General features: G+C 38.6%; 1 protein-coding gene across 1 annotated transcript in view; it reads left to right on the top strand.

Annotated features, from left to right (window-relative positions):
• Positions 1-5834, top strand: part of LOC118109289 (mucin-5AC-like) — a 43316-nt gene extending 37482 nt beyond the window's left edge. The window contains 9 exon segments of the mRNA XM_047340296.1: positions 2-170; positions 704-802; positions 897-940; positions 2007-2129; positions 2524-2622; positions 3632-3760; positions 3928-3967; positions 4526-4649; positions 5290-5834. Of these exon segments, the coding sequence (XP_047196252.1) occupies positions 2-170; positions 704-802; positions 897-940; positions 2007-2129; positions 2524-2622; positions 3632-3760; positions 3928-3967; positions 4526-4649; positions 5290-5515 (1053 nt within the window). The 3' untranslated portion in view covers positions 5516-5834.
• The last annotated feature ends 12506 nt before the right edge of the window (positions 5835-18340 follow it).

The following is an 18340-nucleotide window of genomic DNA, read 5'->3' as shown; positions in this document are numbered from 1 at the left end:
GGCCAATGCAACATGGATAGAAGGCTGTGAGGAGTGTATATGTGAGGAGGACTCCAAGCAGGTCACCTGCCGAAATGTGTCCTGTCCAACGCAGCCACCACTCACCTGTGACCAAGAAGGTCAGGTCAAGGTCACTGACACTACCGGCTGCTGTCAGAAGGAGAAATGTGGTAAGTGAGAACCAAGAAGGAAGCATCTCTTAACACTGTAGTCACAGCTTTCCTGCTCAATTCACAGTGATTCTACTTATTTAACATATACATTTGTATTTGTGTTTAGCCTCTCTCAGTATATTCTGAGGGAAACATCCTGAGCAGCACTTTATTCTGGATTGATTTTGTATTTATCAGATGTCCACTAACTTGTACTACAGTGGGACAGACCTCTGATGCAGCTGTTGTAAATTAATGTTCCACCAGTAGACTCTTTCCTGCTGTTGATTGTGAAGTAGAAAAAACTAAAAGAATAGGGTCCATGTGATAGTATGAAGTATGAATGTGATAGTATGAAGATGACTGATGACGTACATATTGTAATTGTAATGGACCACAAAAGTGCAGCAAATGACAAATGACCACATCGTCCTGTTTTCATGCCTGTATGAATTTTATAAGCACTTGTTTTTTAGTGTCAGATCTCCTGGATTGTTATTTGATGGTGTGAACAGTCCTTTCTGAACTCATCTATCTGTGTCTTTGAACAGAGTGTGATGTGAGGCACTGCCCTGATTCTGTGCCGCCCTGTCCTGCTGGTCACACTCTAAAAACCGTTAAGGGAGTCTGCTGTGTCAAATACTCCTGCGGTGAGTGTGCTCATGTGTGTGAATGTTATTTTGCCACTGTGATTGTTGCAGCACATTCAAAAGGAATTCAATGATTGGTCCTTTTCCTTTACAGAGCTTAAACCAAATGTGTGTGTTGTCAACAACCAAGAATATGAGGTGAGACATATCACATCTACATCTGTTTTTTTTGTGTCCGTCTGTGTGTGTGTGTCTTGAAATTACCACTATGTTTTTAACATATCATAACAAATGATATTTGCTACTTAAATGTTCAGTGTGGAGGATTTAGTGGCATCCAGTGGTCATGTTGCAGACTTACCCTCCCTTTCCAAGTGTGTAGGAGCAGCTACAGTTGCCTTTGGGTATCAGAAAAACACAAAAGAAGCAGCACTAAAGCCAGCATTTGGTTTGTCTCTTCTGGGCTGTAGCTACTGCCATTCCATGGAACAGAACCCAGTCCTGAGCTGTGTCCAAAATCATCCACTCACTCACCATCCCCTACTCCACTATATAGGGACTTCTATGTAAAGGACTATATAGTGAACTCATTGGCAAAAGGAAAAAATGCGTTCGAACACTACTTAGTGCATTTTCTTTCCACTGATAAGTACATGATTGTCACAGGATTAATTATTTATTGTGGGAAATCCCACAATAAATTTGTTAATGTTAATTTTACACTACCCTATCATCTCTCTGCCATGAGTGCATTGTATGATGGTATATATGGCTTGGTTAGTGACCATTGTGTACACTATTTTTCCCGATGCATTCTGGTAAGAAATAATCCACTATATAGTGTATTAAATGTTTTACTTAAATTCAGACAGCACTACAAAATGGTGAACTCACTATATAATGAACTATATATAGATTAGTAAGTGCTTTAGGACACAGATGTCAGGTCATTATAAACTAATTAAAACATAATTTTGAATATTATATTCCATTTCCGCCAAAAAGATTTCCCTAAATCCTTCACTCATAGATACACCTGCTACATATAGTGCAATCTAATGCGACTGCTCAGCGACAAATTCTCCTTTTACAAAGATCAGTTTTAGACTGACACTGTGATTTTAACCATATGTTTATAATTGAAGCTGTAGTTTACAGTGGTGTTGTATTGGACTGTACTATACTGCATAGTGTTTCTAATGTTCTACCCACCCCATTTACAAACATATGTATCTGTAACCATGCCGACTCTCTGTCCATCCAGGTTGGAGAACCAGTGCTCATGAACCCATGTGATAACTGCACCTGTAGTGATCAGATAGACACCAGCAGCCGTCTGCACTCGATAAAATGTCAGCCTCTACCATGTGACAAACACTGCCCTCTGGTAAGACTGCTCTCTTCCCCCCCCTCTATCAGTTCATTCTTACATATGAACGCTCTGTGAATTTATGGATGAGCAGATTCACTGACCGCATTCTCTTCTAGTAGTTTTTTTAAACCTTTCAACAGTAATGAACCATGTCTTCTAGTTGCTGTTTAAATCCATTCTGCCATTATTGAATGAGTAAATCCATCGATAACTTCAATTAAATTTCTTACATATATGGAAGTGCACCAATAACAGAAAATCTGTTGATAGAGCCATACTGTGAATCCACTGAATACTAAGCACAACATTAAATTCAATTATTCTCATTTAGACTTGATCTTTTTGCTGTTTTTACATTTTGCTGTTTTCTTTGTATGGTGAGTTTTTTTGTCTGTGTGTCTCTCCTCAGGGTTATGACTACCAGAGCGTCCCTGGTCGGTGCTGTGGAAAGTGTGTCCAAACAGGCTGCTTTGTGACGCTGTCGAACAATGAAACACACACCTTAAAGGTTTGTGTATATGAGTGCACATGCAATGTATGTGTGTTTGGAGAGAGAAGAGTAGAAAAAGAGATACAATTTTATTTTTAGATACAATGATAAGGCTGCCAGATCACATTGTGTTAATTTGTGCAGGTGCACCTTTATTAATTCCTCCGCACTGGTGATAGCCAGTGGTCAGAGGCATTATGTTTTCAGGTTGTCCCTCCGTCACATTCTTATGAACAAAATATCTCAAGAACGCCTTGAGGGAATCTTTTCAAATTTGGTACAAACATTTTGTTTGACTGAAGGATGAACTGGTGAGATTTTGGTGGTCAAGGTTCAAGATTGCTGGGACCTCACAGAGGAACTTTTTTGCCTTGTGAACACGATATCTCAAGAACACCTCCAAGAAATCCTTTCAAATTTGGTATAAATGTTTGCTTGAACTCACAAATGAACTAATTTGATTTTATTGGTCAAGGGTCAAATGTAAAGGTCAGGGTGCCCTCATATAAGTCCAGAAAGAAATGTATGTAGGCTGAAACTGCACTGGTTGGTGAGGGCATACAACCACAGGGCGGTAATTCTAGTTTCTGTGATTTCAGTATAAAATAATATACAGTATAATGGCAGATTGAAATAGAACAAGCCTATGGATGTGGAGTTTAAAAAGGTCACTCTTGGTATAGTTCCAGGGATTGTGCGCTTTTCACAGGATAAATAAGAGAAGAGAATCAGTATCATATTTTAGATTGAAAATCTGCAAGTTGATACATGATTATCAAACAAACGCTGTCTGAAATAGAGGCAAACATAATAATAAAAAACTCCACTATGCTGCATTTTGGAAAGTGATTAACAATTAACTAGTTGGAAGTGACATTGTTTCTTCATATTAAAATGTTTTTGGCTCAGAGTCAGTGCCTTGATGTCTGAACAACATCAGTCCACAGAGTAGATATGAAGATGGTAGTGAAACTGATGCAGTGCTGCCTGATATTGTGCACTAACATTCTGTTATGTTATTCCTCAGCCTGGAACCACTTGGATCCCCACTGGGAACCCCTGTGTGAAGTTTGAGTGTGTAAAGATCGGTAATCAGTTCATCACCGTTGAGGCCAGGACTGTGTGTCCTTCCTACGACCCCAATGAATGCATACCGGTAGACTGAACACACACACACACACGCACACAAACACACCCCATCATCATTATGACATTGCTTCTTAAATATGCGAACAAACTGCCTCCTATTGTCTAATGTGAATCTTTACAGAATGAAACATTCCCCAACAGAATGCTGATGTGAATCTGTTTATCTCCACACAGGGAACAGAGACCATAGCTCCAAATGGATGCTGTCATGTCTGTATGTATTGCTTCCATTAGGTTTTCATAGCTGCATAAACAATGACATGGCCACACTGTTCTTACACTCTGGTTACACTAAGCCTCAGGATGAACATTAGAGCATTTAACCTTTCATACAAAAAACGACAGTCACACTGCTGGCCTTACAAGCATGTGTCTTCATGACTGAGGATTAATGCCTTATTACATTTTAAAGCAACTCTTAGAATGCATTTGAAAGGTATAGATAAGCATAATATTGAGCCTCCTCTTATTTTCACAAATCTGCCCATGCGTTTTTATACAGTTTAGTGTTGATCGAGAGCAATTAACAGACAACTCAGAGAGGTTCTTACTGCTTAGTTCCATTAAACTGTAGCATTATTTGTTTTACTTGTAACAGCAAATACAAATACACCAAAATAAGTCCAGAGCAAAAGCAAAAACAAAAGCCAAAGAAGTTATCATAGTGCTCTACCATAATCTTCACTGTCCACACATGTAAAGATAAAACATGAGTAGAACAGGATAATTGAGATGTTATTCCCTTACAATATATGTCTCCTGGCTGCCTCAGGTGTGAAGAAGGTTCGTCCATGCAACGTGTCCACCACTGCTGTGCAGCTGGAGAGCAAGGGCTGTCAGTCCAAACACCTGGTGAATGTCACATCGTGCAGTGGAGCGTGTGGTACCTTCAGCTTGTGAGTCCCCTTTGCATCAATTTTCTTGTTTTCAGTGTCATGCAGAACCCTTAATACAATGGAAACCACTCCGGGCCAAATTGATCACTATAAGAGGTAGATTATTGTAACCAAGTTGTGTAGCATCTGTATGATCATCCCAGAACCTGAGAGAAAGGTAACTGCACTTTTTAAAATAAGGGCAATGTCAAATATCACATTTCAGATTAATACAAATAATAATAATAACTTTATTCGTACAGCCCTTATCTAAACAAGGTTACAAAGTGCTTCACAAAAACAACCATGGCAAAAAGAAGAATAAATTATAGTAAAAGGTATTCCATTGAGTTAAATTTGAAGGGCCAAATCTTAACATAATAAGGTCAAGACCTTATCAGGGTTATTTTCTCTCTCTTTATTATTTTCTCACTCTTCCGGAATACAACTCATTTCACCGGCTCAGTGGTACTAACCATGAACTGCTTTTTATGAGTGACAGAAAACTGAAATTACAGATTGAAAAAGAATTAGCTAAATTCCTGTATGAATATAAGATGAGCTGTCTAAACAGCTCTGAATTCTCAAATTTAAATTTAAATTGATTTCATTACACCCGTCCTTCCACTTTCCTCACACCAGCATTTCTCTCTTCTCTCAGCTACTCCACCAAAATGAGATCCTTGCAACACATGTGTTCCTGCTGCCAGGAGTTGGCCACGTCTGAGAGGCAGGTCCAGCTCTTCTGCCGTGACAACACTGAGATCACCTACACCTACATCCACATTGACACCTGTGGGTGCCTCAAGACGGAATGCTCTGTGCTTGGCCGCAGTGAAATGGCGAACACTCCCTCCAGCACCAGGTCCCGTCGACGCAGGAGATGAGGCAAATATGAGGACTCAGCCCCTCGTAGTGCTCATGAATACGTAGGAGCGTGAATGAACAATCAGCTTTATTTGCATACCTGATTCCTCTATTTATGTTTTATGCATTAGCATACTAAGCTTATGTTTGACAAAATTGTAAACTTACACAATTTTCATTAATAAAGATCATACTGTAGCTGCAGGCTAATCAAATCTGTTTCTGCCCTGGTTTCCTACTGAATGTACAGTGTGTGTGAGTCTGTACATGTGAGTATGTAACTATTTAAATTTCACTATTAGTCATGCATTTCCTCTCAGGCTGTGTAACAACTAGCTAGCTGCCACAAATTCAATTTAATGTGTGTTTACTGTGAATTTCATTACTGTTCTAAATGAAAGTTCATTAAACACACTATAATGGCATCTTGGTTTCATTTTTCTATCCATTAAGAATGCCATCAATCTCATTCACCTGGTAGGATACATAGCTGCGCTGGCCAAAGCCGGGCTAATCACCAGCACTGTCGAAGAGAACCACTCCTGTGGTTTTGGAACTTCTTGACATCAAGCAGACAGTATGTCCTCTCTTCCTGGAAGGTGACAGGAAATTACGCCTATTGCCTTAGCCGACCTGCGTAGGAGTGATCTTTATTTTATAAGTCAATGTCAAAGTGAGTGTTTGTGTTTAGCTGCCTCCACCTTGATCTTTGTTAACACTCAGCTGTGGCCACATCCTGCTCTCAGTTTACTCCCAAACCCAACATGTAAGATAAAGGTCTCACAGAAACATCATGGAAAAGCTGAGATGACAGAGCAGCCAAACACAACACATGGGAGCAGACAACTGCACACAGTCCCATACAAATACTATCAGTGTGACACAGTGCCTTTGGGAAAGGCGGTGCCACACAGTACACATCCCCAAGTCAGAGCACAGAACAAGGGGTGGAGAAAACAGGTATTCATAGGAGTCTTGGTAAACAAGGATGTTTTGCTTTATTTAACGTTTGTATAACTCAATACGTCAGTAGACAATTTTTGTGACTGACCAATCAACAACACTCTGATTTAAAGACCAAGCACTTAGAAGTAGAGGCAACAGTGTATCTTGTGAAGCGCAATCAGGACATATCAGTTCCACATGACTCTGAGTCAGATATGAAGTTATGAAACTGGAATAACACTCTGTAGGCTTGTACCTCTCAAATGCCAATTGTCTCCAACAAATTAAATCAAGCTACATCAAACTGCACACAATCATAGATATCATACCTTAAATATATGATTTTTTCACCAAGTCATGCTCTTTGCCCATAGGACACTGGTAAAGAAAATTGTCAAAAATATTCCCATCTGCAATATTAAAGAAAATGATTAAAAAAATAGCGGGATCATGCCAAAATGTAATAGGTTCTGTCTTAGCACATGTCCTATCCTTCTGAGATTTCTTGGTAATCCTGTTAATAGTTTTGTCTTGATTCTACTGATAAACCCAACAAACCTGATGGACAGGAGTGGGAAACCATCTTTAGAAACAATCAAGGTTCTGTGGCTCTGTTCAACTTTTAGACCCACACAGACAAAATGTTCAGCATCTAAACACTAAGTTGACTTAAAAATCAAAAGCCTTGAAAGATATAAACTTTTAAAAATGAAAATATAAATACTTTAAAAGAAGATATCAAATTCAAATTCACCTGAAGATAGTACAGAGCAGGCAAGCAACACAGGTATATCATCATCTGTCATTATATCTAGCGATGTTTTGTGTGTATTGACAACCAGTGCAATGCTTCCCACAGAAATTATTTTCAGAGCAATACAGCAAAGGAGGCTATCTTTAGTTTTAAAGTAAACTTTGGCAGACATCGGCACGTTACACTGAAACATGGGATGAGACCACTGCAGCCTCCACATTCCAGTTACTAAAGCATATTCCTTATTTGGGTTTCCCCTCAAAGATTCAGACAATAAACTAAATGTTTGCAATACCTTAAACAAAGTTGATTCAGGATTAGAAATGTATTGTCCAAACAGCTGAACTCACTGTGAAGCCATGATCATTAAAATAAACATCCTGCCCAGGGCAAATTTTGGAAGCTCAATGCTTCCTCCCTCACCATCAGCAGGGACAAAAATCCTATTTAATAATGTCAAACTATTGATATAGATGGTTGCCAAACAAAAAACAAGAGCCTTCAAGCAGCTTCAGTCTTCTGTGACCAAGTTACTAATATTATTAAGATGTTTAAAGTCCTTTGGCCTGTAGCCAACCTCCATTTCTCCAACCACAAGAAGGAAATGGTCCTCAGATTGAACAGAGAAATAGTTCAAATGTAAAAAGAAAACTTGAAACTAGAAACAAACTGACATCAAATGTCAAGATACAACAGTGTCCAATCAAACCATATATTGCTGTCTGAACTGAAGTGGCCTCCATAGAAAAACACCCAGATGATAGTTTTCTAAAATACTTCATGGAGACCGTCCTTTGGACAGATCAAGAGCACAATGAGGCTTTTTTGTAAAGTCATATCAGATCTGTGTTCACAGAAGAAAAATGAAGTTTTCAAAGAAAACAGTCTACCTATTCTGTGAAACATTGCTGCAATCTGTGCAGGACTAGCAATAGAAATCATTCTATGTCAGGGACCTCAACAGGATAATGACTATATATAGAATATACTGTACTTCTAAAAGCAGCTGAGACTGGAAGGGGCCTGATCTTAGTCTGTCCTTAGTCAACCCTGAACATTCACATGGGGGCGAGGCTGAAACCGTTGCTGGGAGAGGGACCATCAAGATTCTTACAAAATGGAAAGATGACAGAACAGACCCTCCCCTTCTGATCACTGTACTAATTAGTCCTATATTCAAAACCAGTAACTAGATGCTGTTGTTGTGTCTTATCAGTGTGTTTAAGTTTAATTCAAGCCATGAAAACATGCAAGATCACCATTGAGCTCTTTCTTAACAGGCAACAGGCACATAGTTAGCGTGGCTGATTGGTATAGGCTAATGCATGTGCAAGAATTCAAACTATACATTTGAATTGTTTTGTAAAACTTACCAAGACTACGTGACATTTTGTAGGCTGCAATTGAATGAATGGCATTTGGAAGAAACATAGCTAACACAACACAAACACTCTAGTTATTAAACAGAGTAGATTATTAAGATACTACAGGATAATATCCTGGACTTAGGAGCTTAGTCATTCTCAACACAAACCTAACAAACCTTCTCCTCCTTAGAGCAACACAGCATCATGTTAACATTTGAACAATATATGTACCCAATACTATAAGCTGATTGGAGTGTTAATTGGGTGTGGGCCGCTGATAATTAAGTTGTCTTGAATATCAAAAAGCCATTGATATGGTATATTACATGAATGTATATCTATATTATAGATATTATTTATTATATTTAGGTAAATTAGCAAGATAGGTTGGGGACAGGAGAAATTAACCACAGAACATGTGGCTGCTACAGATTATGTTCAGATTTATCCTGGTCTGTTCATAGACAAGTCCTGCCAAAATTAATTTATAACAAGTTTTTAGGTTTCTAAATTGAATCTATTTTTCTTAGTAAGTAAAGCAAGAGGTTAAGCAGTGACCATCATTGTCACTCCTATAGTGAGGCTCTAGGATATGAAACATTTAAGCATAGTGGCCTGAGGTCTAAACATGACATTTCATAAAATGCAATGCAAAACATTGCACAAATCACACCAAATTCTGAAAACACATATTACGAAAGACAATATGACAACACACCTAAACATTTCCCAAAATACATAATTTCTGAATAGACAACAGCACATTTGTGTTTTTGTGTGTCATCAGACAGAACTGCCTGTAGTTTGTATTTGTTTGCAGTTGCTCAAATCTCTCAAGTGAAAACCACAGCAAATGTTTTACAGTGCTGAAAACGTATTCCTACAGAGTGTCTAAATCGAGTTCTTATTAGGCTGCCCTGAAGTGTTTAAGAATGTTGAGTTTGTAGCCTGGGCTCGGCATGTTGCTTAAAGCATCTTCGGTTGAAGTTTAGCTGTTGATGCACTGGATCTGCAAATAAAAGTGCTGTTATAGGAGTTCCGTTACCTTTGTATTGTCTATACAGATAGAAAGCAATTTTAAATTACAGTACTTCTTCCAAGCTGTGAAATAATCCAGTTAACGAGGTGGGTCCTTATCTGATAAAAGCTAAATGTGAGTATACTGCCTTTGAGTGTGTGGCATGCCCAGGTACGCCCATCACAGAGCTGAACTTGAACAGTGCTGGGCCAGGTACATGTGTCCCTATCGGCTTTCAATATAAACTTCAAAACACACACAGGATCACATACCGTGACCTATGGCAACATGACAAATTGTATCCATCTGAACTAGTCAATCAGAAGTGGACTGCTTGAGGTTCAAAGTGTGAACACGCCCATGTAGATCCGTGAGGGTACAATTGAAATATATTTATTTGCAAAAACATTGTCAAAGGAGATCTGATCACAAGTGGTCACAGGACACAACACATTCAAGTTGAGATTCTAATGCCAGGTGTGAACAGACCAACTTAAAGATGTTCACTTGGGATCAAATCTGTCAGATGTTAATACTGGGTCTGAGCAGCTCCTTAGTGCCTACCCCTATTCTTAACAATGTTTCTTCTTAAGTCTAATTTGACCTGACAGTTTCAAAATTAACCAATACACCTAACATAATGTTTTGTCCTGTTGCTCTATTGTAGATGCCCCACTCTCTCTCTCTCTCTCTCTCTCTCTCTCTCTCTCTCTCTCTCTCTCTCTCTCTCTCTCTCTCTCTCTCTCTCTCTCTCTCTCTCTCTCTCTCTCTCTCTCACACACACCCACACACACACACACACACACACACACACACACACACACACACACACAACCAGAAGCACTGGGAAAATTCCACACACATCAGTGGCTCAGTGGACCATCAGACAAAATCCCTAAAGTTCATACTGTCCACAGCAGGCAGGCGGAAGTCGGCATTAGCAGTCCTCCTCTCTGTGTACTTGTCAATCAGGTGCACATCAGTATATTTGTATGTGTACTTGGCACTCAGCTGCACATCTCGTCCAGCCTGGGAAAAATTGGCTGTCTAACTGGGGCGCTAAACTGAGCAATAATGAACATAAGCTGCTATATAAAGATAGATTTATTGTTATTGCACTGACATGATAATACTGAATACCATTTGAAATGCAATAACTCAGGATATTATTTTTGATTTGAGCAGATCCAGAAGCATGTTTTCCAGATGTGGATCAGATTTTTTTAACCAACATTCTAGAATGTGTGTACTCTGTCATCAAGTTTTGATCCATGCACACTGTTGCCAAAGATCTTTCAAATCATTCAGATGGCTTAAAGATTTTGTTTGAAGAATTTCTTCTAAATTGAAATTTGAAGCATCCCATGTCAGTATAAATTCTCAATTTTTGAGATTAAACACAGTTTACCATCCAGATAAAACTCATCTCAACTCATTCCTAGCATCTAGCAGATGTGGCATCCTTATAGTGCATAATACACTAAAAAATACCATTCTTTTATAATTATTCTATCTCTTTTTATTCTCAAATTCCACCAATGCCCATGCATAGTAAATGAAGTATACAGTTAGGGGCAAGGGACAAAAAGACAGGACTCAGGATAGTGGTTGTGGATAAATACTGAAAAACCTTTTAAAGCGTCAGCATTGATTATTCAGCTAGCGTGAACAAGATATGAAGATTAGACAATGCGTTGAGAAAGCTCCATCACCAACATATCATACCCAAACATTTTATGCAGTTAATCAGAGACCTGAACAAGAAATACTTGAGTGCGATGATGGAGATTGATAATATGTTTGATAGAAAAAAACAAATGGTAACTATTTTATACATTTCTATATTTATTTAAGAGTGAGTCTCTCTCTCTCTCTCTCTCTCTCTCTCTCTCTCTCTCTCTCTCTCTCTCTCTCTCTCTCTCTCTCTCTCTCTCTCTCTCTCTCTCTCTTCACTGGAAAGGCGGTATAAGCTCCACCTTGACTGACAGGCTATAAATGGATCCATCCTTCAGGTGAGTCCTATCATACTGGGTCAGTCATTGGGATCAACATGGGGACACAGGACTCCAATGCGCATTAGAGACTCATATACACAAAGCTGTAATTGGCTCCTCACTCAGACTGGTGAGTGATTGAAATTAAAGACGATTGGGCTAATCATTGAGAAGAAAACAACATTATTCCTATTGATATATTTTGTTGAATGTTGAAAAAGAAAATTAGTTATCCCATTTTAAACCTGTAGCTGTAATTGAACCTTGTTTGGATAACTTCATTTACTTTTTGTATTTATCTAATATTAAATAGTATGAGAGCTTTAGAAATATTTATATAAAATACATTATGAGTATTTTCCTCATTTATTTCAAATATCAACAATAACTTTTAGATATGGAATATTAATGAATTGAAGATATCAACAATAGAACCAGTTTATTGAATAATATGTAATCTCTGGGTTGATTACCAATATTCAGTATAAGTTTTAATGGAGTGTCAGAACAAGCAGATTCAGAATATCAGATATACTTTGTGGTAAATTCAAAATGAAGTATCTCTTCTGTTCCTACAGTTAACATCATTGATTCTGCAAACAAGATAAAGCGTGGATTCAGGTAACTGTGCAAATACCCAAAATTGGAGTGTCTTTGTAATTCTTCAAGAATGATGTTTCTAATGTGTGTAATGTTATTTGTAGCTAATGCATCTCCACATGTCGACCGAGTCCCTGGCCGACATGAGGACACTATCACTTCAAGACCTTCGATGGACATTTCTTCAATTGGCCTCCACCTGTAACCATGTCTGGCACCATACGATGTGAGGACAACAGAAATTTCAACACATCCAGATGGGGCGCAAGATGAGGCGGCACATCAGTCACCATCAGCAACATCATCCTGAAGCTGGGAGAGGCACAGTGGTGGAGGGCTCTCTAAAGAGGCAGTGATTATCAATGGCAAGATGTAAGTTCAGTCAGACAAATGAAATGCATCCATCCGGGACACTCATTTTAATATGTTCCAGTCATACTTTGTGTTGAATTTCTGCTACAATTCCTAGTGTTGCTCCAAGTTTCTGGTGAAATTCATCATTCAAATTAAATGCACATGATGTATTAGTGTTTAAGGACAATATTTGGAAGTGGGATTCTAATGTCTGAGTTATTGATTATCTGATAATCAATCAGGAAGTCAGTTAAAGGAAAAAACTCAATCACTTCATTGAGGAGTAAAAGCAGGAGCAGAATAGCCAGAAAGAAGGAGTAATAGAGACCAATTTGAAATATCAACAATCAGCATGTCTTGTATAAATTATATTTGTATTGATGTCAGTTTTATATTATAAAAATAAACATCTTGTTTATAAAAGGGCGAAGCACGTCAAGAGAGAACATTTGGGAAACCACTAAAACTCATTAACTTAGATAATAATCATAGATCAACCCAAAGTAGATTTTTGCCAAACAATTGTTTTTATCGTCATTGATCATCAAAATTTACAACCCTGCGTCACTTGGACAAGTATTTTATACGATTGACAGGATTTCAGTGTCTGCCAGTGGCACAGAAGCAACAGCAGTAGACTGTGGCACTGTCACTACTCAGAGCTCATTTCAGCCTGGGCGGATTCACACTGTGATAAAGTAAAGTGTGCATAGAACTTCTCCAATTACTCTCTGCATTTTGTCATCATTTCAGCCTGATTTACAGTTACTATTTTAGTAGTAACAATTGAACTACAAATGATCTGGAAGTCATTTAATGGGCATTGGCATTAATGACAGTTTACGACCCTGGGAGCTTTTTAACATTTACATTTACTGATATCTGCAATCATTAATGCTGTTAGGACTATTACATTCCATGCAGCTTGACAAATGGAAGTAAGAAAAGAGACAAAGTTGTGTAGGTTTCAACATTTGTTTCTGACCTGAAGGATGGAGACCACTGTAGTGTTCAGTGATCATTGAAAAATCTTTTAATGATTTGTTCCTCACTGATTGGAAACAGGAGGTTGCCTCTATGTGTCAGCTGCCTCTCCATTATCACACTAACTCTGTCGCGTTTGCTGCAGAGTGTCTCTGCCCCGTTAAATCCGTTCGGGATGACTGTAGAGGAACCATGTCTAGTATCACTGTCGAAGTAAGCTGGGAATCATGGCCCATCTGGAACTTGGATGACTCCTGGTGTATGGAGAACACCCTCGCACTTGCACACATGAACTTTTGCGCTCACGCGTGTATTTGATAACATTTTAAACACAGAGGTTACACACTGTGGCCCTCACTGTAACAACTGTGAGATCTGAATGTTTTGAACTGCATACTAACCTGGGAGACATAAGTCAAGGCGTATGCATACTTTAGAAAAAGAACATATTTGGCCTCAAATCAATTTACTTATTAGAGGGAATAAAAGCGATGTTTTCTTTTCATGACCAATCCTATCTCTCTAACAAGTATTATCTGAATACCACAGTCAGTCAAACTTATCATTGCAACAGAAACTCTAATGTAAAGAGCCATTCAGCTCATTGAGCCATTGAACCATGATTGTTCACAGACCAAGTTGATAAAAAGTAGACAATTGATTAGGTGCTGTACCACTTTACTAAGTCTGAATGGCTAACATATCCAAATGGTTGAACCTGTATTTACACCACTGTTAATGCTGTTTTTATGAATGTAAAAGACATCAGAGCCATGACTGAGACTTGAAGAAGATAATGTTTTATATGGGGGAGCAGTCTCAGGGCTCAGAGAAATATTTACGTGACAGTTTTGTTTGAGGTAATCAGTCACTCGCCCTGTGGCAGGGCTCACTAAGGTCTGTTTAACACAGACAAAGTTGGCTGAAAAAAAACAACAGCCCCGGTAGCTGAGTAAGCAGTGAAAGGTCTGACAAATATTGATCAAGGCTCACTCAGAGAGTCACTAGAGTGAGTTTGTGGAATACACATTTGCCTCGGCCAGATCCTGAAACAACACTTGAAAACTTGAACCCTGAAAACCTGAAGCCTATGATAGCTGCTTTAAGTTAACTTGTGCTGGCTGAGTGCATACCTCTTGCAGGGTTTCATCAGCCGATTAAAGGATTTTCTGATAAAGAAATGAGAGATTTTCAATATATTATTTCATGATGGTTACATTGAGTCAATTATCATTGCTTAATTATTCTTGGTATTGTTAGGATTGGAAATTAGTAGAGTTACAGCTGACTCCTTTTATTTGCAGAGTAAATGGCCTTTTAGCTACAAACTAAATGTGTCTCTCTCTGTGGCAGACACCACACACTGCTAACCAAGAAGGTGCTGTGTGATATATACCAGTTTCCCTTCTTTTTCTGAGTACATGAGCTGTTTGTTGAATTCCCAAATGGATTACACAGAAAGAATTACACAGAGATTCAAACTTTCTACATACTGTGTTTGCATTCCTAAAGACATCCATGAATCATAAATGCTGTAAGTCTAAACTTGTGATCTTGGCAATCACTCTATATGTTTGGGCTCTGTTCACAGATCGAAGTTGTGACAAATACAAGGAACCAGGTCTGTGGACTCTGTGGAAACTTTGGCCAGCTCATCCAGTGATCTTGAGAAGGGGTAAGATTCTTTGCAGGCTTATGGAGAGACTATATTTTCCATTCTGTTTGTGTGTCTCTCTTGCCATGGCTGGGCTGTCACTTTCCTATCCCTTCTCCTCTGTCTGTCTTACAGCCACAAGATAAAAGTGGACATCTGTGTGTAATGTTCAAAGACGTTAATGTTAAGGCCTTATGTGACTTGAGGGCTGCGTCATCATCTGAATTGTCACAGCAGTTAGACACAGCATTGTATTAATTAGTAGAACCATAGAACATATATACTCCAAATTAGTATTTTAATGAGTAGAAAACAAACAAAAGACATATTTTTACTAATATATATTTCAGGACTCCATTATAGAAAAGTCTGTAAGCATTTCAGACCTCTGCTAAAAATCTCAAATTATACTTTCAGTGGAGCCTAGCTTCTCTTAACTTATATAATTCAAACCATAAATATACACTGTAGCTTATTTAATATTTCCAACTCTAGAAGAGAAAAACTAGGTACATTGACACTACTCAATGGAAAAACAACAACAACTTGCTTTTCCTCCATAAAACTATTCTTCCTGGAATTTAAAACAAGTTTACATTCTCATAAATAGCAACAAATTGAGTGAGATGGATACAATTGATGACTGACTCTACTGTCACTGTACTGGGATAGTCAGTGCTTTGGAAGACTTGCTGGGGCATTCAAGGTGGATGAACCATCAGAGGCGTGTAGGAGCCTGAGCTGGGTGACGTGCAGGCTGTGGAGATAAGGTATCATCCTGGATAGATGAGATGAGATAGATGAGAACTTTGACTGGATGGGACATGCTTTGCTAAAATGTAACATGTTAATATTTAGCTTGTCCAGTGAGACAGGTTCTTCATTCCTAAAATATTCTTATTTTATAATTCAAACTTGTTCCTTCTTGCAAGCAAGATCAGTCATTACACCTCATCAATTGCATTACATATTTGACAAACTTGTTATGTGTTCTCAGCTATCAAGAACAGTACAAACAAGTCATCTATATCTAAAGAAGGAGTTATAAAGAAGTTTTATTAAAAACATAATCATTTTTTCCCAGCTTTTTTGTAGCAAGGTGTTAAAGTAGTGCTTCGTTCCCATAGGCCCTGCAGGACCGTCTGGATGTGGAATCTTTCAATAAAATCTGTATGGCGACTACCGCTCAAATGCAAATGACAGCTTCTCCCTCACTCTGCAAAACCGTCTCAAGTACTCCAGAAGTGCTATCACGCTGGTGGCAAGCCCCAGCAATGGAGGAATATGAACGTTTTTGCTGTCAAGGGTGCTTATTTCTAATCTGCTAATTTGCTAACATGACTTGATTGTCTCTGGTACAGCAAGATTTAAATGTTTATCTCTACAAGACAAGGAATGTCCATATAACATGACATTCTTGGGTGTAACAGTGCATGTCCCGGCACTGCTCCACCTCAGGCCAAGCCCAGACATATGACAGCCACTGCATGATGGCTGCAGCTGCCCTGCCGGTATCCACACACATTTCATACATACATGGTAATACCATATATGAAAATGCAATCTAACATGTCACACACCAAAATAAGCCTGACAATGAAGATTTATCATGTCCCTCCTCCTCAGGAGAACATTTGACTGACATCAGTAACACCGGCTGCTGTTAATACAGTCTCAGTGTGCATGTCTGCTGCACAACAGCAAAGTGTATGATCAGGAGAATTCGTACAATCACAGCTGCAGATCTGGTGAGAGGCTACATTTAACTTCATTGAGTCAGTTAATTTCAATTCAATTTTCGGTGAATCGCTTTCACTTCAAATGCTGATCCCTCAATTATTAAAGATTGATATAGACAAAATGTTGACAATGAGTACAATTAAGATGTACCTTTATTTCCTTTAATATAGATAAGCAAGAACCAAACATTTATTAAAAGTAGGCCGCACCATAAAACCTGCTGGACGTTCAATGGTCCTTCATTCGTAAGACAACATTTAAGTGATGTACAACATGAATTTGGTCAAATGTGAGAGGCGGAACCTTATTTGGACACTGAACGTGTGAAGAAGAGGAATTAATTTCGGAATGTTTTGAAATATATGACTTACAACTAAAGTAAATAATAGCACTCTGCCGATATCTAGAGTTTGTTCAAAGCATTAATGTCACACCTTTGTCGACTTACACCAACTGTTACTTTAATATAAAGTAAGGCCCTACATTTCCTCCCTATTCACCGTTGATGTGGATAAATGTTAATTTTAGGTTTCGGTCATTGTTAATTTGTTTGTTTTGTTTCTCTAACCGTTCCATAATTAGATTTGGCTGTAATGAAGCCGGCTTAACTCTGATTACTGAAAAAGTAGAACATTGTAAATAGTTCTCCATGATATTTAAAACTATTTGCTTAATCATGTTGAGATAACTGGGGAATTGGTGTCATGACATGATAACACTGCACAAAATAATACTGTATGTGTGTGTGTGTGTGTACTGACAGTGAGTGTCAGAATTGGTAAGTGAAATGCAGTGAAGAGAACTGTAGAACCTGCTCTGTGGAGGAGGAGCTCACATGTACCTTTGATGGAAAAGTCTACACCTTCCATGGGGACTGCTCCTACATTCTGGCTAAGGTAGACACTGTCATCAGGAACACTGCTTCTCTACTGCCACATACACAACAGGGTTACACCTTATACACTGACCCTCTCTGCATGGCTGTTTTACCATGCTATACAGTAATGACAGAGAAATCTCAGTGTGTCCTGTAGAACCAGATTGGTGTTTGTTGTTGGTGATGAGCTTTGTTTCTTGTGTGTGTTGCAGCACGCTGATGAAACCCACCTTCACTTTGCAATTGGACCTGCTCAAGTGGTAAATCTGAAAAACAATACCTGCCTCAGGAACATGACACTGTCCATATACAACAATTCTGTGGGTAAGCTCAGGCACAAGAACCGTGCACATACACACAGTCGTGTCTCTCCATGACTCCTAAAGACAATACATTGACTTGTTGATTTCTGGAGACTTTCTCAACCACTGTAGTTACCTCAACCCCTACTCGTAAGCTTGACCTAAACAACCTTAGGCAAAATGTCGCCCAATGATTTTATAATGTGGCTTGCTTCTCCAGAAAGAGGAAAAGACAAGTCCCCATAATGTGACTAAT

This window comes from Hippoglossus stenolepis, chromosome 1, assembly GCF_022539355.2.
Source record: "Hippoglossus stenolepis isolate QCI-W04-F060 chromosome 1, HSTE1.2, whole genome shotgun sequence".
Lineage (NCBI taxonomy): Eukaryota > Metazoa > Chordata > Actinopteri > Pleuronectiformes > Pleuronectidae > Hippoglossus > Hippoglossus stenolepis.
This window is presented reverse-complemented; position numbering and strand designations above follow the sequence as displayed.